The 24633-nt window shown below is 44.6% G+C and overlaps 2 protein-coding genes across 2 annotated transcripts in view; one reads left to right on the top strand and one right to left on the bottom strand.

Annotated features, from left to right (window-relative positions):
- LOC144698497 (uncharacterized) overlaps window positions 1-24633 on the bottom strand; it is a 757701-nt gene that overhangs the window by 642336 nt on the left and 90732 nt on the right. The gene's annotated exons all lie outside the window — the stretch shown is intronic.
- LOC144697473 (uncharacterized) lies at window positions 19891-22583 on the top strand. Its single transcript, XM_078569452.1, has 2 exons — window positions 19891-19896; window positions 21226-22583. Exon 2 carries the CDS (start codon window positions 21334-21336, stop codon window positions 22465-22467), a length of 1134 nt encoding a protein of 377 aa, XP_078425578.1. The 5' UTR covers window positions 19891-19896; window positions 21226-21333; the 3' UTR covers window positions 22468-22583.

Genomic DNA, 24633 nt, shown 5'->3' with positions numbered 1-24633 from the left:
TGGGAAAAAGTGACCATGAAAACTGCTGGATCGTGATAAAAACCTAACTGGTTCACTAATGTCCATCAGGGAAGGGAACCTGCCACCCAGTCTGGGCCAACACAAGACTCTGCCCTCCATAAGAACATACGAAATAGGAACAAGAGAAGTCCTAACATCCTGTCGAGCCTGCTCCACCATCCAATACGATCGTGGCTGATCTTGGGCTTCAACTCCACTTTCCCGCCCACTCCCCATATCCCTCAACTCCCTGAGAGACCAAAAATCTCTCCACATCAGCCGGAAATATATTCAATGATGGAGCATCCACAACTCACTGGGCTGGAGAATTCAATGTGACAGAGAGAGTAAGAGAGAGAGGAGTGGGAGAGACAGAGAGAGAAGGTTACTAAACAAAGCACAGGATGTCAATAAACAGAATTCAAGTGCATGGGATTGGGGTAATATCCTGTTATAGATTGAGAATTGGTGAACAGACAGAAAACAGAGTCGGAATAAATGTCTCATTCTCAGGATGACAGGCTGTTATTTGTGGGATACTGCAAGGATCGGTGCTTGGCCCACAGCCATTCACAAACTATACAAATGATTTGAAGGCATTCATTTAAGCAGCACCTAAATTTTCACATTCTCATCCTTGTTTTCCTCCATGGTTGTGATCATTCCTATCTCTGTAACCTCCTCCAGCCTCACAATCCCCCTGAGATATCTGCTCTTCTCGAATTCGAGAATTACTGATTTTAATAATTCCATCACTGGTTGCCATTCTTTCAGTTTCCAAGACTCTAGAATTGCCTCCCTAAACCTCTCCGCCTCTCTACCTCATTTGCATCCTTTAAGATATTCCTTCAGACAGACCTCTTTGACCAAATTATTGGCCACCTGCCCGAGTATCTCCATGGTTTCTAACATTTCTGTGAAATGTCTTGGTAAACTATATAACAATAAATGTGTGATATAAACACAAATTGTTGTTGTTGATTTGGAGATATATCAATGTCCCTTCCTCATCGCTGGGTGAATAACCTGTAACTCCTTACCTACCAGCATTGTGCGAGCATTGACTTAATTAGTAATGGGTTGAAAGGTTATGGGGAGAGGGAGGGAAATTGGAGTTGAGGCCAAAATGAGATCAGCCATTATTGTAATGAATGGCGGGGCAGGCTTGAGGGGCTGAATTGCCCACTCCTGCTCCTAGTTCTTATGTTCAAGGATCTATGGACATGCACACCAAGGGTTTGTACTTCCCGGGTCCTACCATTCATCATGCACTCCCTTGCCTAGTTAGTCCTCCCAAAATGCATCACCTCACACTTTTTTGGGATTAAATTCCATTTTCCAGTGTTCTGCCCATCTGACCAGCCCGTCTATATTGTCCTGTTGTCTAAGGGTTTCCTCCTCGCTAGTTACCACAATAGTGATTTTTTTGTGTTACCTGTGAACTTACTGATCATACCGCCTACATTCATGTCTACATCATTAATGTCCACTAAAAACAACAAGGGACCCAGCACCAAACCCTGCAGTACGCCACTGGACACAGGCTTCCAGTCACAAAAACAACCTTTGGCCATCACCCTCTGTCTCCTGACACTGAGCTAATTCTGGATCCAATTTGCCAAATTGTCCTGGATCACATGGGCTCTTACCTTCTGGACCTGTCTCCCATGTCAGACCTTGTCAAAAGCCTTAGAGAATTCCATGTGGACTACATCAATTGAACTACCCTCATCTACACACCTCGTCACCTCCTCGAAAAATTCAATCAAATTTGTTAGACATGATCTCTCACTGAAAGCCATGCTGAATATCCTTGATTAATTCTTGCCTCTCAACGTGGGGATTAATTCTGTCCCTCAGAATGTTTCCAAAAGTTTCCCTACCACTGATGTTGGACTCACTGGCCTGTTTGCTCCCTGGTTTATCCCTAACATTCTTCTTTAATAACGGTACCACATTAGCTGTCCTCCAGTCCTCTGGCACCCCTCCTGTGGCCAGACAGGATTTGAAAATTAATGTCAGGGCCCCTGCAATCTCCTCCCTTGCCTCCCACAACACCTGGGATACATCTCATCTGGGCCTGGGGATAAATACACTTTTAAGGCCCAATAAAACCGCTAATACCTCCTCCCTCTCAATACTCATTTGTTCAAGTATATTACAGTCCCTCTCCCTGATTTCTATACCTACATCGTCCTTCTGTATAGTTAATACAAATGCAAAGTACTCATTTAAAACCTCATCTACATCTTCCAGCTCCTCACACAGATTGCCATTTTGGTCCCTGATGGGCCCTAATCTTTCCCTGGTTATCCTCTTGCCCTGAATATACTTATAAAATGCCTTTGGATTTTAACTTATTTCACCCAGCTGTGATTTTCATGCCCCCTCTTCGCCTTCCTAATTTCTTTTTTAAGTAACCCCCTGCACTTTCTCTACTCATCAAGGGCTCCTGCTGTTTTGAGCCCTCGGTATGTACCATAAGCTTCCCCTTTTCCCCCCCCTTATCTAATCCTGTCAATTCCTCAACATCCCGGTTCCTCTGGACTTGTTGGTCCTTTGTGGGAAAATGTTGGCCCTGCACACTATTTCTTTTTTGAGTGACTCCCGTTGCTCTGATGTTGATTTTCCTACAAGTAGCTGCTCCCAGTCCACTTTGGCCAGGTCCTGTCTTATCGTATTGAAATTGGCCTTCCCCTAATTCAAAACCCTTATTTTCCATCCATCTTCGTTCTTTTCCATAACTACTTAAATCTTACTGAGTTATGGTCATTATCACTGAACTGCTCCCCCACTGACACTTCTACAACTTGCCCACCTTTGTTCTCTAAAAGGTCCAGCACCTCTCTTGTAGGATTTTCTATGTGCTGGCTTAAAAATCTCTCCTGGATACATTTGAAGAATTCTGCCACCTCAAAGTCTTTCACACTTTGTCTATCCCAGTTAATATTGGGGAAGTTGAAATCCCCGACTATTATTACCCTATTATTTTGACACTTCTGAGATTTGCCTACATATCTGCCCTTCTATCTCCCTGACTGTTTGGGGGTCTATAGTACACTCCCAACAATGTGATTGCCCACTTTTCATTTTTAAGTTCTACCTATGTAGCCTGATTTAACAGCAGCTCACACTTACACTGAAGATGTTCAAGGTAAAATACTGTCTTTCCCTTTTACCGTATTCCAGTGCCATGCCGGGGTATACAATTCCGTTCGCATAGATTTAAGCAAAAATAAATTCTAAGATACCGCAAGATTCCCCACACCTTTTAAAGCACTTCTCACACTCTGGTCATTTAAAAGGTCTCTTGTCAGTGTGAATGCGCTAGTCTCTCAGCAGGTGGGATGATGTCCTGAACCTCTTACCACACTGTGAGCAACTGAACAGCCTCTCGCCAGTGTGAATTCAATGTGTTTCAGCAGGTCAGTACAAAGAGACAAATATTTCTCTTGGTTTGAGTTTGCTGTGTGTAAATCCTCCCCTTCTAACCCCCTGTAAAAGGAGTTTCCAAACACTCGGTGTAAACTGGGCTCCAGGAGTTTCAAATCCAGGTTTGGAGTCCTACACCGGGTGTTTGTGAACCCTCCCAGTCCACCCTCCGGCTCCATTCCTCTCCTGCACTCGGCCCTTTCTCACCCGCTGGACTTTAAATTCCACCGCAATAAAAACAAAAATACCTGGAAAAACTCAGCAGGTCTGACAGCATCTGCTGAGAGGAACACAGTTAACGTCTCGAGTCCATATGACTCTTCAACAGAACTAAGTAAAAATAGGAAAAGTGAAATATAAGCTAGTTTCCGGGGCGGGGGGCGGGGACAAGTAGAGCTGGATAGAGGGCCAGTGATAGGTGGAGATAACCAAAAGATGTCACAGACAGAAGGAAAAGAGGTGTTGAAGGTGGTGATATTATCTAAGGAATGTGCTAATTAAGGGTAGAAAGCTGGACGAGCAAGGTACAGATAGCCCTAGTTGGGGTGGGGGGAAGGAATTGAAATAGGCTAAAAGGTAGAGATAAAACAATGGATGGAAATACATTTAAAAATAATGGAAATAGGTGGGGAAAGAAAAATCTATCAATTATTGGAAAAAAATTCACCGCCTTCATCCTGGTCCCCCGCCCACACTGCGCATGCTATGTTCCCAGCAGGTTCCGCCCCACTCACTCCGATTGGCTGAGGACCTGCTGCTCCCTCTCGGTCATCCAATCCCTCCCCTTCTTCCTATTGGGCCGGAGCTGCCGCCAATCATTTTGAGTCGGAACATGCGCAGTCCGTGGAGACAGACGGTAAGTGAGGTCGAGCGAGCGGATTTAAAATGCGGGTTTAACAAAGACGGAGTGCGGATGCAGAACCGAAAATAAACCCGTGAACAGAGATAGGGCTGACGGGTGAATTTGGAAGCTTCATAAACTCACGGTGTCGGCCCCAAACCCTCAATAAGGAGCCACCGGTCCCGGGTTTGCTCGGAGCTGCGGGAGGAAGGCCCGAGTTAACGGCCGCCATCTTTATAGGGACAATGTGAGGATGGGCGCATGCGCGGCCATCTTGATGGGTCAATGTGCTACAGGGCGCATGCGCGGCCGCGATCCTCACGGCGACAATGAGCAACAGCCCGAGGGAGACGTTCATAAAATGTGTGTTCACCAGGAGTTTTAGATCAGCAACAATAGAATTATAAACCCACAGTCACTCAGCAGTACAGAATTTAAGTATTGCTGAAAAAGGGAGACATATTGCTGATATTTCATGTTACACTCATCCGGACAGATGCAAAAAAAACAAATTTCTCAGCGGACAACAATTTATGCTGCACGAGGAAAGGGTGTTGACTGTTTGGCCAGTCAGCTCTGATTGGTCAAGGCATTGCCACGGAGAATGCACCAAAGAGCTATCATCCTCCATGCTTTTGTTTAATTCAATAAACGGCCCCATCCCTGGACATGCCTCTTCTGTCTGCAGTGGACAGTTCCCTGTGTATGAATATATGTAGCTTCTAGCAAGCATAAGTGAGCCACATTATGAGCCCGACTGATAATCTTTGAAATTTGATGTTCTTGCGTCTGTCCTGATGAGTACAAGATAAAAGATTTTGACAGAATGTCTCTTTTTTTAGCAATACTCAAGTGTCTTAAAGGGGGAAAATGTGATCGACAGAGGGAGTCATGCAGGTAGAGAATTTCAAAGTTTGGGAATGAGTGAACTTAAGGCAAGGTCATTAACGCTGGAGCGATTAAAATGGAGAATGTACAAGATTCCAGAAATCGAGCAGTGCAGATATCTCAGAGGGTTGTGGGGCTGGAGGAGATTACAGAGATAAGGAAGGGTGAGGCCATGGAGGGATTTGAAAACAAGGATGAGAATTTTAAAATCAAGCTGTTGCTTGACCGGGAGCCAAGGCAGGTCAGGAAGCAAATGGGTGACAGAGGAACAGGACTTGCTACAAGCGAAGAAATGGACAGCAGACTTTTGGATGGCTTCATGTTTACAGAGAGTAGAATGTGGGAGACCAGCCAGGAGTGTGTTGGGATAGTCGTTCAAGTCTGGAGGTAACAACGGCAGCGATGAGGGTTTCAGCAGCAGATGCACTGAGACAGGGTGAGGGCAGGTAATGTTACAGAGGTGGAAACAGGCGATTTTAGTGATGGCACAGATATGAGGTCAGAATCTGATCTCAAGATCAAATGTAACACCGAGTTTATGAACAGCCTGGTTTAATCTCAGACTGTTCCCAGGGAGAAGGATGGAGTTGGTATCTAGGGAATGGAGATTGGAGCAGAGACTGAAAACAATGTCTTCAGTCTTCTCAGTGTTTAATTGGAGTTAATTAGTCATCAGGAAGAGAAGCAGGAACCGGAATAGACCATGAGACTGATCCCAGGTTTAACTTTGTTAGAGAGGGAGAGAAGGAAGGAAGGAAATCCTGGGAGGTTTGGAGAAACCACCATCATAATCGCTCATTAAATCTCCACACAGTAAGTTTTGGACACAAGGTTAATGTCTGCTATTCTGTATGGTAGGTCAGGGGGTTTCAGATTAATGTTTTGTCACGAGTAATGACTCAAGTGAATGATGAAACATATTGTTATCTTCAGTTGGACAAATTTGTTAAAAAGATACTGGAAGAATTATCCAAAACTCTGTTTGGCTTCAGCACAGGGAGGAGGGAGAGTGTGTGGGACAGGGATTTGCAGCTTTGGGAGAAGAAGACAGGAAATAATGTTCCATAGAAATGAGAATTGTCTGCTCTGAATTTCTATCCTGTTCTTACAGCGATCACTTTTGTAAACTCCTTTTACAGGGTATCGGAAGGGGAGGATTTCCAGAGGGGGAACTCAAACCAAACATCACATCAAGATCTGACAGAGTCACTTGATTCATAAGAACCTGAGTAGCATTGGTCTTTGAATGTGGAAGTAGAAATGTTTGTTCTTTCTGTGGGAAAAGATTTCAAACATCAGTGTGACCTGAAAAGCACCGAGACACACACACACCCGAATGAGAGTGTTCCAGTGAACTGACTGTGGAAAGAGCTTTAACCAGTTACACAGCCTGAAATAACATCACACCATTCACAGCAGGGGGAAATTGTACACGTGTTCTATGTGTGGACAAGGATTCAACTGATCATCAAACCTGGAGAGACACAGGGACACTTGAACCATGGAGAAACCGTGGAAATATAAGGACTCTGGGAAAGGATTCAATTACCCATCCCTGCTGGAAATCCATCGACGCAGTCACACCGGGGAAATGCCGTTCACCTGCTCTGAGTGTGGGAAGGGATTCACTCAGTCATCTGACCTGCTGAGACACCGGTGAGTTCACACTGAGGAAAAACCATTTACCTGCTCCGAGTGTGGGAAGGGATTCACTCAGTTATCCAGCCTGCTGATACACCAGCAGCTACACACTGGAGAGAGGCCGTTCACCTGCTCCGAGTGTGGGAAGGGTTTCACTCAGTCATCCCAACTGCTGTTACACCAGTGGTTTCACAATGGGGAGAGGCCATTCACCTGCTCTGAGTGTGCGAAGGATTTCACTCAGTCATCCCACTTGCGAATACATCAGCGAATTCACACTGAAGAGAGACCATAAGAACATATGGAATAGGAACGGGAGCAGACCATTTGGTCTCTCAAGCTTGCTGTGCCATTTAATAAGATCATGGCTGATCTTCTTGTGTTTGAATTTCCACATTCCCATCTAACCTCGATAACCTTTGATTCCCTTGCCTAACAATAATAAATCTACCTGTGCCTTAAAAATATTCAATGATCGCGCCTCCACCGCCTTATGAGGCAGAGAGTTCCAAAGTCACACAATCCTCTGAGAGAAAAAATTCTCCTAATCTCTGTCCGAAAAGGGCAACCCCCTAATTTTGAAACAGAGCCCCTTAGTTCTGGACTCACCCACAAGAGGAAACATCCTTTCGACGTCCACCTTGTCAAGGCCATTCAGGATCTTGTATACTTCAATCAAATCACCTCTCACTCTTCTAAACTCCAGTGGAAACAAGCCCAGTCTATCCAATCTTTCCTCATAAGACAGCCCGCTCATTCCAGATATCAATCTAGTGAACATCCTTTGAACCGCCTCCAATGCATTTATATCCTTCCTTAAATAAGGAGACCAAAACTGCACACAGTATTCAAGGTGCCGTCCTGTATAACTGAAGCATAACATCCTTACTTTTATGTTCAAACCCTCTCGTAACAAAGGATAGCATTCCATTAGCCTTCTTAATTACTTGCTGTACCTGCATACAAATTTTTTGAGACTCATTTACTCGAACACCTAGGTCCCTCTGCACCTCAGAATTATGCAGCCATTCTCCATTTAAGCAATACTCTGCTTTTTTGTTCTTGCTGCAAAAGTGACCAACTTCACATTTTGCCACATTTCACCCCATTTGCCAGATCTTTGGCCACTCATTCAACCTATCTACATCCATCTGCAACCTCCTCATGTCCTCTTCACAACATACTTTCCTACCTATCTTTGTGCCATCTGCCAATTTAGCGACCATGTCTTCACTCCCCTCATCTAAGTCATTGATGTAAATCATAAAAAGTTGAGGCCCCAGCACAGACCCCTGTGGGACTCCACTCGTCACATCCTGCCAATCAGAAAAAGACCCATTTACACATACTCTCTGCTTTCTGCCAGCCAGCCAATCTCCTATCCATGCTAATAAGTTACCCCCTACACCATGCGCTTTTATTTTGCAAAACAATCTTTGATGTGGCAGCTTCTCAAATGCCTTCTGGAAATCCAAGTACAGTACATCTATAGGCTCCCCTTTATCCATTGCGCTTGTTACTCCTTCATAAAATTCCAATCATTTGGTTAAACAGGATTTTCCTTTCACAAAACCATGATGACTCTTCCCGATTGCCTTGAGCTCTTCTAAGTGCCCAGCTATAACCTCCTTAATGAATGATTCTGATAACTTCCCCACGACAGACGTCAAGCTAACTGGCCTATAGTTTCCTGTTTCCTGCCTCCCTCCCTTCTTGAATAGAGGGGTTATATTTGCTACTTTCCAATCTGACGGAACCTTTCCAGAATTGAGCGAATTTTGGAAAATTAACACCAGCGCACCGACTACCGCATTAGCCGCCTCTTTTAAGACCCAAGGATGTAGTTCATTGGGTCCCAGAGACTTGACATCAGCAGCTCCTTCAATTTGCTCAGTAACATTTCCCCAGTGATTTCAATTTCACCAATTTCCTTTCTCCTGTCACCTTCTGATTTGCAGCTATTACTTGAATGTTTTTTGTATCCTTTATATTGAACACAGAAGCAAAATATTATTCATTTCTTCCACCATTTCCTTATCTATTATTCACTTCCCACTGTCACCCTCTAGAGGACCAACACTCACTTTGCTCACTCTTTTCCTTTTTAAGCACCTGTAGAAATACTTGCTATCCATTTTTATATTTCTAGCAAACTTCCTCTCACACTCTAATTTCTTTCTCCTGATTAACCTTTTAGCCATTTTCGACTGTTCTTTATATTCAGTCCAATCATCTGTCCTGCTGCTCATCTTTGCGGAGTTGTATGCTTTTTTCCTTAAGTGATGCTTTCTTTAACTTCTTTAGTTAACCACAGATGGTGGGTCCTCCCCTTATAATTTTTCTTTATGGTCAGGATGTACTCATTCTGAATACTTTGAAATATCCCCTTAAATGTCTGCCACTGCTTCTCTATTCATCTATCCTCTAGGCTAGTTTCCCAGTTCACTTCAGCTAGCTCAGTTTTCATCCCCACATAGTTGCCCTTACTTAAGTTTAAGATACTAGTCTTTGACCCACTCTTCTCCCTTTCAAAATGGATGTAAAATTCAACCATATTATGCTCGCTGCTACCTAGCAGTGCCCTTACTCTGAGGTCATTAATTAATCCTGTTACATTACACAATACCAAGTCAAATATAACCTGCTCTCTGATTGGCTCCTGAACATGCTGCTCTAAGAAACTATCTCAAAAGCATTCTAAGAACTCCTCATCCAGGCTATTACTGCCAATCTGATTTTTCCAGTTAATGTGTAGATTAAAATCACCCATGATTATTGCCGTCCCTTTATCACAAGCACACAATATTTTCTCTTGAATACTTTCCTACACTATGGCTGCTGTTAGGGGCCCATCAACCACTCCCACTAATGACTATTTTTCCCCTACTATTCCTCATCTGCACCCAAACCGATTCTACATCCTGATCTCCTGATCCAAGGTCATCTCTAACCATTGCACCAATGCCCTATTTAATTAACAATGCAACTCCTCCACCTTTACCTAGCTTCCTATTCTCCTTGAATGTCATGTACCCCTCAATATTAAGGACCCAATCTTAGTTGTCCTGCAGCCACGTCTCCATAATTACTATCAGATCATATTTATTTACTTCTGTGTGAGTCATCAATTCATTTACTTTGTTTTGAATGCTATGTGCATTCAGATAGAGAGCCTTCAGTCTTGTCTTTTTGTTACTGTTGTAACATCTAGTCTTGACTGTTGATTTATTCTTAGGCTTTTTCTCTCAGTCCTTTCCTGCCATTCTCTGACCATCATTTCTCATATTACTATTTTGCTCTCCTGTCTTGAATCTACACCTTGAATTGCTACCTCTACCCAAGCTTGATCCCTCACTGCTCTCATTTAGTTTAAAGCCCTCTCTACTTCCCTAGCTATGCGATTTGTGAGGACACTCATCCCAGCATGGTTCAGGTGTAAACCGTCCCAATGGTACAGCCCCCACTGTCCCCAGCACTGATACCAGTGCCCACAAACCGGAACCCACTTCTCCCACACCAATCTTTGAGCCACGCATTGGTCTCGCTAATCTTATTTGCCCGATGCCAATTTGCACGTGGCTCAGGTAATAATCCAGAGATTATTACCTTTGAGTTTCTGATACATAATTTGGTACCTATACTGACTTTACAGAACCTCTTTCCTAGTTCTACCTATGTCATTGGTACGTACATGGACCACGACAACTGGATTCTCTCCCTCATTGCAAGTTCCTCTCCAGCCCTGAGCAGATGTCCCAAACCCTGGCACTGGGCAGGCAACATAGCCATCTGGACTCTCACTTTTTGCTGCAGAAAACAGTGTCAATGCCCTCACTATACTATCCCTTACTACCACTACATTCCTTTTTGCTCCCCCTGCGTGAATGGCTTCCTGTACCACAGTGTCATGGCCAGCCAGCTCGTCCACCTTGCACATTTCGCTTTCATCCACACAGGTTGTGAGCACCTCAAACCTGTTTGACACTTGCAAAGTCTGAGGCTCCTCCACTACTGCCTGCTCAGTCCCATTACCTGCCTCACTGACAGTCACATCCTCCTGTCCCTCACTGCTGATCAAACAGATGACCCTCTTCTAAGAGGTGTGACTGTCTTCTGGAACAAAGTATGCAGGTATTTCTCCACGTCCCTTATGTTGCACAGTGTCTGCATTTCGGTTTCCAGATCAATAATCCTGATCCGGAATTCCTCAGGCTGCATACACTGCCTGCAGACGTGTTTGTCATGGATTCCCTTGGCATCCAAAAGCTCCCACATCTCACAGCTGCAACATAACCCCTGTCCTACCAGTCTAACTTATGTTATTTAGTTAATTTACTTTAATTACTTTCTTCCTATGTATGCTACAATTTACTGTGTTTACTGAATGCTAGTACCACTGACTACTAAAGATTATATGCTTCTTAACTACAAGGGATGTGTATTAGATGTTTATTTAAATAACTCTATTTTACTGCTTGTTTAAAATCTTTGTTGTTTTATTTGAATTTTAAAGTTTTCAAATTTTGGTTTATTATTGTAAAGTTATTTTTATTTATAGATCTACCTGAACTCGCCTGTCCTAAGCTGGTTTCTCACACACTGTCCCTTCGACTGAACACTTACCGACCAATCAACGTACCAGCTTCCTGTGACATCACAGTTGCCTCTTTCCCCCCTCTCCTGCTGCCTCACAGCAGCTGCAACAGTGAAACAGCCCATTCCTCACTCAAATCCCCCGTCTGTGTTTATAGACGTTCCTCACTCAAATCCCCGGTCTGTATTTATAGACGTTCCTCACTCAAATCCCCAATCTGTATTTATAGGCGTTCCTCACTCAAATCCCCCAGCTGTATTTATAGACGTTCCTCACTCAAATACCCCATCTGTATTTATAGACACTCCTCACTCAAATCCCCCATCTGTATTTACAGACGTTCCTCACTCAAATACCCCATCTGTATTTATAGGCGTTCCTCACTCAAATACCCTGTCTGTATTTATAGGCGTTCCTCACTGAAATCCTCACTCTGTATTTATACACATTCCTCACTCAAATCCTCACCCTGTATTTATAGACGTTCCTCACTCAAATACCCCGTCTGTATTTATAGGCGTTCCTCACTCAAATTCCTGGTCTGTATTTGTAGGTGTTGCTCAGCTCCCCACTGTCTCCTGCAGGTCCGCTAAGCTCTGACTCCCAGCAAGGTAGGCCTCACTCGAATCCCCGTAATATATTTATCGGCACTTCTCAGCTCCCAAGTATCTCCCACGGGTCCGTCCACTCCAACTCCCAGCAAGGTAGAGGGATGGAGCAAGTGGCTATGGAGTGGAGTTTGTAGCGGGGACTGAAGACAATGGCTTCAGTCTTCCCAATATTTAAATAGAGGAAATTTCTGTTCATCCAGTACTGAATGTCAGACAAGTCAGGACGGTGTGTAACTTGGAGGGGAACTTGGAGGTGATGGTGTTCACATACACCTGTTACCCTGGTCCTTCCAGGGATGGAGATTTAGAGTTTATCCCTCTGCTTTATCCAGTGCCTCTCCCACCTCGCTCTCTTATTTGCTCCGATGGAGTCCAGAGTGTTGTGTAGGCCCAGACCGGGTGGCACGTTCCCTTCCCTGAAGGACATTAGTGAACCAGTTGGGTTTTTATGACAATCCAGCATTTTCATGGTCACTTCTTCCTCGTGCCGGCCCCACAAATTCCCAGATTCATTCAGCTCAATTTCACGACCTGCCTTTGTGTTTTTGTGGGTTCTCTCTCACTCCCTTTTTTCTGTTTTAAATCAATTTTACAGGGTATTAGAAGGGGAGGATTTTAATTTGGAGAAGTGAAACAAAACATCACATCAGGATCTGATGGACTCACCCAATTTGTCGTAACCCGAATATCATCGGATTTTGAACATGGAAGGACAAAGCACCGTTCACAGTGGGGAGAAACCGTACACATGTTCTGTGTGTAGAGGAGGCTTTAGTGAATCATCTGGCCTGTCAAAACATAAATACAGCCACAATGGGGAGAAGCTGTGGAAATGTGCAGATTGCAGGAAGGGATTCACTTATACAGTTCAGCTGGAAACTCATCAGGACAGTCACACTGGGGAGAGGCTGTTCACCTGCCCAGAGTGTGGGTAGGGATTCATTAATTCATCCAATCTGCTCACAGACCAATGAGTTCACACTGGTGAGAGACCATTCACTTGCTCCTTTTGTGGGAAAGGATTCACTCAGTCATCCAGCCTGGTGATACACCAGTGGGTTCACACTGGGGAAAAGCTGTTCTCCTGCTCTGAGTGTGAGACTGGATTTACTGATTGATCCAACCTGCTGGCGCACCAGCGTGTTCACACTGACGAGAGACCGTTCAGGTGCTCTCACTGTGGGACTGAGTTCAGGCGTTTATCTGAACTCACCATACACCAGCACACTCAAACTGGGGAGAGGCCATTCACCTGTACAGAGTGTGGGAAGGGATTCATTCAGTTATCCACCCTGCTGAGACACCAGCGAATTCTCATGGGGAGAAGTTGTTCAGCTGCTCTGAGTGTGGGAAGAGATTTACTCAGTCATCCCACCAACAGACACATCAACAAATTCATATTGACGAGTGGCCTTTTAAATGCCCAGACTGCGAGAAGTGCTTTAAAAGTTCTGGGTAACTGGTGTCCCACACTGATGAGGGACCGTTCAGGTGCTTTCACTGTGGGACTGGGTTCAGGCGATCATCTCAACTCACTGTACACCAGCTGTTCCACTGTCTTTCCTGCTAGGCTCATCTCCCAGTCAATTCTGGCCAGCTCCTCCCTCATGCCTCTGTAGTTGCCTTTATTCAACTGTAATACCGTTACATCTGATTCCAGCTTTTTCCTCTCAAATTGCAGGGTAAATTCTATCATATTATGGTCACTTCCTCCTAAGGGTTCTTTCACCTTAAGCTCCCTTATCAAATCTGCCTCATTACACATCACTAAATCTAGAATTGCCTGTTCCCTAGTGGGCTCCACCACAAGCTGTTCGAAAAAGCCATCTCGTAGACATTCCACAAATTCCTTTTCTTGGGATCCACTACCAACCTGATTTTCCCAGTCTACCTGCATATTGAAATCCCCAATGATCACTGGAACCTTGCCTTTCTTACACACCTTTTCCATCTCCTGGTGTATCTTGTGCCCCACATCCTGACTACTGTTCGGAGGCCTGTACATAACTCCCATTATGGTTTTTTTACCTTTGGGTTCCTCAACTCTACCCACACAGATTCGACATCATCTGACCCTACGTCATTTCTTGCTATCGATTTAATTTCATTTCTTTCTAACAAAGCAACCCCACCCCCTCTGCCAACCTGCCTGTCTTTTCGATAGGATGTACATCCTTGGATATTTAGCTCCCAGTCCTGATCCCCTTGCAGCCATGTCTCCGTAATGCCCACCACATCATACCTGCCAATTTCAATCTGCGCCAAAAGCTCATATACCTTATTTTGTATACTGCGTGCATTCAGATACAACACCTTCAGTCCTGTATTTCCCGTCCCCTTTCTCATTGTCGTCCCTTTATCTGATGTGCTTGAAGTTAGATTCCTAGCCCTTTCGAAACACTCTGTCCTATTTTGTGTTCTGGAGATTTTAATAGCCTCTCCTGGGCTCTCCTTTCTTTTCAGTTTTTTCATAATTTTCCATGAAGTTGAATCCACCCCCCCCACATGCTAACCTGCTGCTTTGTTTCCCATTAGTCATACTTCTTGGAGTTTTACCCTTCCCTCTCCCCGCGCACCCCCCCCCCCCCCCCCACCCCCCACCTCACTTAGGTCTCACGTGGAAGGTTTACCCCTGAATTGTTTCGGGATGGAGGTGGTACAGTAGTAATATCAGTGAGAATTAATCCAGAGGCCCAGGCATAGGGCTTCAGATTCCACCACAAATTGAGATTTTGATTTTTCATTCTTCCATGGGATGCGGGCATCGCTGGCTCGGCCAATATATATCTTGCCCGTCATTAATTTTCCCTTGAGAAGGTGTTGGTGAGCCTCTTCTTGAGTGACTGAAGTCTATGTGGTGCAGGTATACCCACAGTGCTGTTGAGGAGGGGCTGCCAGGATTTTGACCCAGTGACAGTGGAGGAACGGCGATACAATTCCAAGTCAGTCTTGGAGGGGAATTTGCCGGTGGTTGTGTTCCTATCATCCTCTTCCCTTGTCCTTCGAGGTGGTAGAGGTCACGGGTTTGGAAGATGCTGTTGAATGCACCTTGGTGAATTGGGAATTGAATTAATAAATCTGGAATTGAAAGCTAGTCTCAATAATGGTGAATTGAAGCTTTCTTCGATTGTCCTGAGAACCCACCTGGTTCACTAATATCCTTTCAGGACAGAAATGTGGCGTCCTTACCCAATCATGTGACTCCAGACCCACAGCAATACGATTGACTCTTAGCTGCCCTCTGAAATAGCTGCGCAAGTCATCCCGTTCAAGGTTAATTAGGGATGGAGAACAAATGCTGCCCTTGACAGCGACACCAACATCCCATGAAAGATTTTTTTAAAGATGAGCAATTGCCATTTTGTTTCATTTCATGTCGAACAGAGTGACAGTAACTGCTGTCTCATTATTTAAAACCTCGATCTTTTACCTATTTAACCAGGTAACGTTAAGTGAGAGAAAACTGATTTACAGTGACCAGCATGCTGCAGCTGCTGGAAATCCGAACTTAAAACAGAAAATATTGCGAACACTTAGCAATATCTATGGAAGTGAAAACAGAGTGAATGTTTCAGGTCATTGAACTTGAATCCAGTTATACAGTTCTGACGAAAGGTCACAGACCTGAAATATGAACTATGATTCTGTTTCCACGTTCATTAGCAGAAGTGATGAGAATTTCTGAATGTTCTGTTTTAATTTCAGATTTATAGCATCTGCAGTATTTTGATTTTCTATCAGTGTAAAGTGTTGAGAATCTGGTATCCCTTACCAGAATGGCTAGAGATCCATGTCTGAGCTGGAAACCCATGGGTAAAATCCCATTGCGAAAAGACAGTTCACCAGCTGAAGGTGGGCAGAAATTCACTCGGTCGTCCCATTTACTGAGACAGTCAAAATTAAGAGAGAATCATTCGGCTATTTCACATGTGAGGAGGGATTTACTCGGTTTCTCCATCTGTTAACACTCCAGCCTTAAAAGTTCAAAGCATTTTATCCACAAATGGTGCATTCTGGCAAGACACAGATTAGATTTTTCATATGGGGGAAAAAAATCACTTGTTCACCCCAGTTTCTGAGATTCCAGTGAGTTCACATCGAACTGTAAGGGTTTGTTCTGCTGTTAATTACACTCAGTACAGAACTGCTCGAGGGTTCGTGCACTTTGGTTGCTGCATCAATTTATTTAATAATTTTATATATTGGTCCTATGCCGCCAATCATAATCGGATCATATAACATAGTTTTCGATTGAACGGTGCTCTTGCTCGGCATTCGTAGAGAGGCAGAATGTGTCTTATTCTCAATGCAGGAGCCTCTTGCGCAGGCGCAGTGGCATTTGTGACTCGAGCGTGCGCATTTCGCTTTTAGACTAGCACATGCGCAGTGCGGGCGCTGCGGCTGCGGGGAGGCAGATATCTCGATTCTGTGACCGGAGAAAAACGGCTGGTTGTAGGAGGGTAATGGAGGCGGCGGAGTGGGTGCGGAGGATTCATAAACACCCAGCGGAGGCCTCAAAACCTGAATAAGAAGTTATGAGGCCCGCGTTAGCACGCTTTGGTTGCTGCATCAATTGATTTAATAATTTTCTATCTTGGCCCTATTACTCCACTTTTTGATTGAATAATATTTCCGTTCAATGGCGGTGATGTTACCCAGAATTCGCGGCGAGATAGAATGTGCCCTGTTCTCACTCAAAGCGCCGCTTGCGCAGGCGCACCGGGGATAAAGCATGGCGCATGCGCAGTGTGGGTGCTGCAGCTGTAGGGATGTGGTTATATCGACTGTGCAATCGGAGAGAAATTGCCGTGTTTTGGAGGGTAATGGAGGTGGCCAAGTGGGTGGGGAGGGTTCAAGAACACCCAGTGGAAGCCTCAAAAGCGGATTAAGTGCCTATAGAGCTCACGTTAGCACCGAACGGGCCCGTAATAGCTATGGAGCCGCGTCCACAGTTTGGAGGCCCGAAAAGATCCAGCAGGGCGCATGCGCGGTCATCGTGGTCCAGGTAGCAGGAGGAGAGAATGTTGTGGATTTCTATCCTGGACTGACAGGGATGGATTTTGGAAACTCCTTTTCCGGAGGTTAGAAGGGGAGGATTTACACACAGCAAACTCAAACCAAGAGAAGTGTTTGTCTCTTCTCAATTTCTATTCTTGGACTGACTCCGATGATTTTTTTTACAGGATATTAGAAGAACAGGATTTGAAGGCGGGAAACTGAAACCAAACATCAGATCAAAACCTGACAGAGTCACTCGATTCATCAGAACCTAACGTATGTTTCTCTTGTTAGGTCTTACATGGCCCTTTCCTTTCATTTTCTTTTATATTTCTCTCTCTTTAATATGTAAATTCTATTGTCCCATGTGCCTTTGAAACTGTATCTTCCTCATAATTTAAAAAAACGTTCATGTTGCCAATATTGTCAGCAACCTTTGGGAAAATAAACACACCCCTTAGCGTTGCTTATCTGACTGGTTGTAAACAGAATAAGATCCCTTTGAAATCCAAACAATCCCTTAATGTATCTAAAAATAACAATTCCCTCCACACCTTACATCCATGTTTACTAATTAGCATGCCAAGCACATTTCAACACTTAGCTTCTTCTGATGATTTCAAACTTGCAGTCTACTTGACTTCAAATGTAATTAAATCATACAGACAGAACCAGCTGTACATACACCCATAAACCTACTTTAAAATAAACCAGAATATTATGAAAATTATTATATTTTAGTCACATATTAGCAAGCCAATCTCCTACCCATGCCAATATGTTACCTCCGACACCATGAGCTTTTATTTTCTGCAATACCCTTTGAGGTGGGACCTTATCAAATACCTTCTGGTAGTCTAAATACAGTACATCCATCAGTTCCCATTTATCCACAGCACATTTTATTTCTTCAAACGACTCCAATAAACTAGATAAACATGATTTCCCTTTTACAAAACCATGTTGACTTTGCCTGATTACCTTGAATTTTTCTAAGTGCACTGCTATAACATCTTTAATAATCGCTTCCAACATTGTCCCAATGGCAGATGTTAAGCTAACTGGCCTGAAGTTTCTTGTTTTCTGCCTCTCTCCCTTTTTGGGTAAAGGAGTTACATTTACCACTTTTCAATCTAATGGAACCTAACCCAAACCTACGGAATTTTAGAAAATTAAAACAAATACCATCAACTCTCTCACTAGACACGTCTTTAAAGACCCGAACCTGAATTCCATCAAGACCCTGGGACATGTCAGCCGCAGCTCCAACAATTTGCTTAGTCCCACTACCCTGGTGATTTTCCTGAGCTCCTTCCTACCTTCCAATTCCTGATTTACAGATATTTCTGGGATGTTATAGTATCCACAGTAGTGAAGACCAATGCAAAATCTCTGTTCAATTCATCTGCTATCTCCTTATTTTCCATTATCAGTTCCCCAGGCTCACTTTCTGTACGACAAATGCTCACTTTATTACATTTTCTCATGCTCATTTACATGCTCACATTTTCTTTTATAAATATCAATAGAAACTCTTACCATATGTCTTTATATTTCTAGTTAGCTTTCTCTAGTACTCTAATTGTCCCTCCTTATTCATCTTAGGTCATTTTTGCTGTTTTTATATTCTGTCCAATCATCTGATCTGCCACTCATCTTTCCGTGCATGATTTTTCTGGCTGGGGTGGTGGGGGAATCTAGAACTGGGGGACACCGTCTTAGACTAAGAGAGATGCCTTTTAGGACTGAGATGAGGAGGAATTTTTTCACTGAGAATGATGTGAATCTTTGCAACTCTTTGCCCCGGAGGGCTGTGGAGGCTCAGTCTCTTATTATGTTCAAGACTGAGATTGATGGATTTCTACATATTAAAAACTTCGAGGAATACAGAGTGCAGGAAAATGGTATTAAAGTAGATGATCAGCCATGAGCTCATTGAATTGTGGACTGGGCTCGAAGGGCTGAATGGCCTACTCCTGCTCGCTTATATTATGTTCTTATGAAAAGAGTATTGTTTTAGAAGCAAATATTTCTGTACAGGCTTTTAATTATTGGTGTGTGGGTGTTTGCAGCAAGTCTACTGAGTGTATTGCACATCCCCAGTTACCTTTGCGAAAGTAATGGTGGGCCACCTTCGTCTTGAACCACTGTCCAGTGAAGGTGCTTCCACAAGGCCATGAGGTAAAATCCTGATTTTCACCATTTTCACTCAGCGACGAAGGAACAGTAAGAATATGCCCAAAACAGGATGGTGTGTGGCTAAGATGGAAACTTGGAGATGAGGAATGAGTTTCTATGAATCTGCTACCTTCCTACTTCTATGTGGTGGAAACTTTAGGTTTGGGAGTTCCTGTCAAAATTCTGGTTGTGATGCAGATGAAAAAATCCTTCATCTTCACCCTGTCCCATCTCCCTCCCTATCTTGTCACGTAGGCACACAGACCAGGTGGTAGGTTCTCCTCCTGTGCACTTAGTTGCAGCATCAATTGACTTCATAATTTAATAATTTCAGTTCTGCCGTAGGGTCATGAAGACTCGAAACGTTAACTGATTTCTTCTCCACCGATGCTGCCAGACCTGCTGAGTTTTTCCAGGTAATTCTGTTTTTGTCATAATTTAATATCTTTAGCTCCAATCATAATCGGATCACACAATATAATTTTGCATTCAACAATAACATAATTCAATGGCGTTGTGATTACCCAGCATTCAGCGAGAGGCAGAATATGCTCCATCCTCACTGTAGGAGATTATCGCGCAGGCGCAGTGTCAGGCTGTGACTCGAGCATGCGCCCTCCGAGCACTACCAAGCGCATGCGCAGTTGCGGTGCTGGGAGGAGTGTGGCGATTGCGTCGGCTCAGGGAGGAGAGCCAAAGAGCGGAGCCAGCGGGTCAGTGATGGGGAATAGGAGCCAGCCAATCGGTGGGCCGGCTTCATAAATATCTACTGCATGCCTCAAATCGCAAATTACAAGTTTCCGGCCAGGCGTTTGCACTAACTTGGCGGCAGCGTCGTTTCTCCCTATATCAGGGCCCAGATTAACGGCCGCCATCTTTTTAGGACGCAAGGTGCAGGAGTGCGCATGTGCGATTGCCATCTTTATTGGACCAATATAAAGCAGTGCGCATGTGCGGTCGCCATCTTCATTGGGGCAATTGCAGCAGTGTGCATGTGCGGTCGCCATCTTTATAGGGGGCAATTACAGCAGTTGTGATCAAAGGTGGAGCAATTAAAATTGAGAATTGTCAGCAATCCGGAATTAGAGAAAGTGAAAATCTCTGGGAGGATTGTGAAACTGAAGGAGATGACAGAGAAAGGGAGGAGCGAGACCATGGAGGGATTTGAAAGAACGAGAAATTTAAAAATTTGTTGCATCTTGAACTTTGAATCTTTGACCTTTGTAGGTCAGTGACCACAGAGGTGATGGGTGGACAAGGCTTGGTGCGAGTAAGCACACGGGCAGCAGAGTTTATGATGACCTGGAGATTGCATGGGGTTGAATGTTAGAGGCCGGCCAGGCTTGCGTTAGGATAGTTAAGTCTCGGGGTACCAAAGGAATGGATGAGAGTTTCAGCAGCAGATGAGCTGAGACTGGGGTGGAGTCGGGCGATGTTACTGAGGTGGAAATAGGCGGTCTTGGTGATTATGTGGATATGTGGTTGGAAACTCATCTTGGGGTGAAATATTTCACCATGTTTGTGAACAGCCTGCTTCAGCGGCAAGCAGTTGTCAGGGAGAGTGATGGAGTCGGTGGCTAGGGAGTGGAGTTTGTAGTGGGGACTGAAGACAGTGGATGTCAGACAAGCCAGGACGGTGTGTGACTTGGAGGGGAACTTGGAGGTGATGATGTTCAGATGCACCTGCTACCCTGGTCCTTCTAGGCCGTGGAGATTTGTAATTTTGGAGATTGTGAATTGTAAAAATGTGAAATCTCTCTCCTGCACCCCTTGCCGCTCCCAACTCTCTCTCCCTCTCCCTCCCTCCTCCTATAGATGCCAGAGTCTTGTGTACAATCAGACTGAGTGGCAGGTTCCCTTCCCTGAAGGACATTAGTGAACCAGTTGGGTTTTTACGACAATCCAGCAGTTTTCATGGTCACTTTTTCCTCGTGCCGGCCCCACAAATTCCCAGATTCATTCAGCTCAATTTCACAACCTGCCTTTGTGTTTTTGTGGGTTCTCTCTCACTCCCTTTTTTCTGTTTTAAATCAATTCCACAGGGTGTTAGAAGGGGAGGATTTGCAGTTGGGAAACTCAAACCAAACATCACATCAGGATCTGACCAAGTCCCCCAAATTAAGCAAGCTGAATATCATCGCATTTTGAACATGGAAGGAAAAAGCACCGTTGACGTTATGGAGAAACCATGGAAATGTCCGGATTGTGGGAAGGGATTCAGTTACCCATCTGCACTGGAAATTCATCAACGCACTCACACTGGGGAGAGACCATTCACCTGCTCCAAGTGTGGGAAGGAATTCACTGATTCATCCACCCTGCAGAAACACCAGCGAGTTCACACTGACGAGAAACCTTTTAAATGTCCAGACTGCGGGAAGCATTTTAAAAGTTCCAGAAATCTGATGTACCATCAACATGTTCACACTGATGAGAAACCGTTCAGGTGCTCTCACTGTGGGACTGGATTCAGACGATCATCTCAACTCACTGTACACCAGCGAATTCACACTGGGGAGAGACCGTTCACTTGCTCCGAGTGTGGGAAGGGATTCACTCAATCATCTGACCTGCTGACACACCAGCGAGTTCACACTGGAGAAAGGCCATTCACCTGCTCAGAGTGTGGGAAGAGATTCATTCAGTTATCCCACCTGCTGACACACCATCAACGTGTTCACACTGATGAGAGACATTTTAAATGCCCAGACTGCGGGAAAGGCTATATAAGTTCCCAGGAACTGATTTCCCATCAACGTGTTCACACTGACGAGAAACCGTTCAGGTGTTCTCACTGTGGGACTGGGTTCAAGCGACCATCTGAACTCACTGTACACCAGCGAGTTCACACTGGGGAGAGACCATTCTCCTGCTCAGAGTGTGGCAAAGGATTCACTCAGTCATCGGCATTGCGGACACACCAGCTGCTTCACACTGGAGAAAGGCCCTTTATCTGTTCTGAATGTGGGAAAGGATTTGCTGATTCATCCAATCTGCTGACACACCAGCAAGTTCACACTGGAGAGAGGCCATTTAAGTGCCCAGACTGCGGGAAGTGCTATAAAAGTACCAGGGGACTGATGCTCCATCAACATGTTCACACTGATGAGAGACCATTCAGGTGCTCTCACTGTGGGACTGGGTTCAGGCGATCATCTCAACTCACTGAACACCAGCGCACTCACACTGGGGAGAGGCTGTTCACTTGCTCCGTATGTGGGAAGGGATTCACTTCCTCATCCAACCTACTTGCACATCAGCGAATTCACAAGAAACTACAGTGATTGGATTTTTCTGTTAATCACATCCAGGACTGAACCATGTTCACTGGGGTCTGTTTCTGCTGATGTTAATAAACTCCAGCCCAGCTGCAGGTGTTTATATTTTGGATAAAAGTCAAATAAATCAGCTTTATGTTAAACACTGTGTGTCAAGTCTTTTTAATATCTCTAACACAGGTTAGTTCCTTTCGAAGGGCTCTCCCTCACCCCTGTCTCCTCCATCCTCACCACCAGCAACAAGCGTGAGGAGCTCATGGAGCTTCTTTGTCACTAAGATTGAGACAATCCGATCAGCTGCCTCTGCTGCTTCCCTCCCTTCCACTAACCCAGCGGAACAAACTGTCTCTAAAATCCCCCCTTGTCTGAGCCCTGAACCCACATCTTTCTCCAGATTCTCTCCCATCTCCCCTCATGTCCTCTCAGTGCTCATCTTGTCCATGAGACTCGCCTTCTGCTCCAGTGACCCAATTCCCACTGAACTGCTGTCCATCCAACTTCTCCATGTTAGCTTATAATGTTAATGGTTCTCTCTCCCTTCCAGTACTGTCCCTTTCACTGTTTATCCAGTCCTCACCCATCCTAAAAAAGATCTATCCTTGGCCCATCCTATTTCTCATCTCCATGCTGCCACTCGGTGACATCATCCAAAAGCACGGTGTTAGTTTTCACACGTACACTGACAACGCCCAGCTCTACCTCACCACCATCCCTCTCCATTCCTCCACTGTCCCTAAATTATCAAACTGCTTATCCCACCCCAGTACTGGATGAGCTGAAATTTCCCCCAGTTAAAAATCAGGAAGATCAAAGCCATCATTTTCAGTCCCCACTAGAAATTCTGCCCCGTAACTACCCAGTCCATCCCTATGAGGTAACAGATACATTGTCCTGTGTTTGTCAAGCCAGGAATCTTTTTTCCAATGCAAGAGAGAGAGGGAGAGAGCCATTCCTATAATACTCAATACATTTCTGAAGATTTTGTTAGGTTATCAGACAGTGATTTCCTACAGATCTCCCCCCCCTTATTGACTTCTCACAACAGATTTCTGACTAACCTCACTATTTCTAAGCTCCGAGCTTGTTTTCCTAATTTCTTGATGACAAACCGTAGATAACGTATTAAAGTTACTAGAATGATGAGAATCAGCAACACAAGCCCTTGAGCTGCCACTAAGAGTAAATGTCAAAACCTTTCCACTAAAATGTGATAACTATCGACTTAGATTCATTCTCACCACCTGCCGATCATCCCACACAATTCTAAATTATTGACATGGTGTAAATACATCAGGTTCAAACAAAAGTTCATGCACGGACTTTAAAGATTCTCCAGCTCTCTGTTCACCTGCATCCACCTCGTGGATATTTTCTAAATCCAGATTCTATTTCCCCTCTTCAAATTAATTTTGTTCACTTTGAAATGTTCAGTGTGTTTAATTCTATCCTAAATGTTTGAAAGACAGTTTCTCCATGGAGTATGTGTCAATGTCTTGATCATTTAAAACGTTGTCTCATTCTACCGGCCACAATAATCACTCATGTTCTAGTTTCTTTAAAATTCATTCATGGGATGTGGGCTTCGCTGGCTGGGCCAGCATTTATTGCCCATCCCTAGTTGCCCTTGAGAAGGTGATGGTGAACTGCCTTTTTGAACCGCTGCAGTCCATGTGGTGTAGGTACACCCACAGTGCTGTTAGGAAGGGAGTTCCAGGATTTTGACCCAGCAACAGTGAAGGAACAGTGATATATTTCCAAGTCAGAATGGTGAGTGACTTGGAGGGGAACTTCCAGATGGAGATGTTCCCATCTATCTGCTGCCCTTCTAGATGGTAGTGGTGGGTTTGGAAGGTGCTGCCGAAGGAACCTTGGTGAATTCCTGCAATGCATCTTGTAGATGGGACACACTGCTGCTGCTGTGTGTTGGCGATGGAGGGAGTGAATGTTTGTGGATGGGGTGCCAATCAAGTGGGCTGCTTTGTCCTGGATGGTGTCAAGCCTTTTGAGTGCTGTGGGAGCTGCAGTCATCCAGGCAAGTGGGGAGCATTCCATCACACTCCTGACTTGTGCCTTGTAGATGGTGGACAGACTTTGTGGAGTCAGGAGCTGAGTTACACATTGCAGGATTCCTAGCCTTTGACCTGATCTTGTAGCCACAGTATTTATATGGCT

This window comes from Cetorhinus maximus, chromosome 23 (assembly GCF_964194155.1).
Source record: "Cetorhinus maximus chromosome 23, sCetMax3.hap1.1, whole genome shotgun sequence".
Lineage (NCBI taxonomy): Eukaryota > Metazoa > Chordata > Chondrichthyes > Lamniformes > Cetorhinidae > Cetorhinus > Cetorhinus maximus.
This window is presented reverse-complemented; position numbering and strand designations above follow the sequence as displayed.

Excerpts from the sequence above, each read along its gene's own strand:
- LOC144697473 (XM_078569452.1), top strand. The coding sequence starts at position 21,334 with ATGGAAGGAAAAAGCACCGTTGACGTTATGGAGAAACCATGGAAATGT.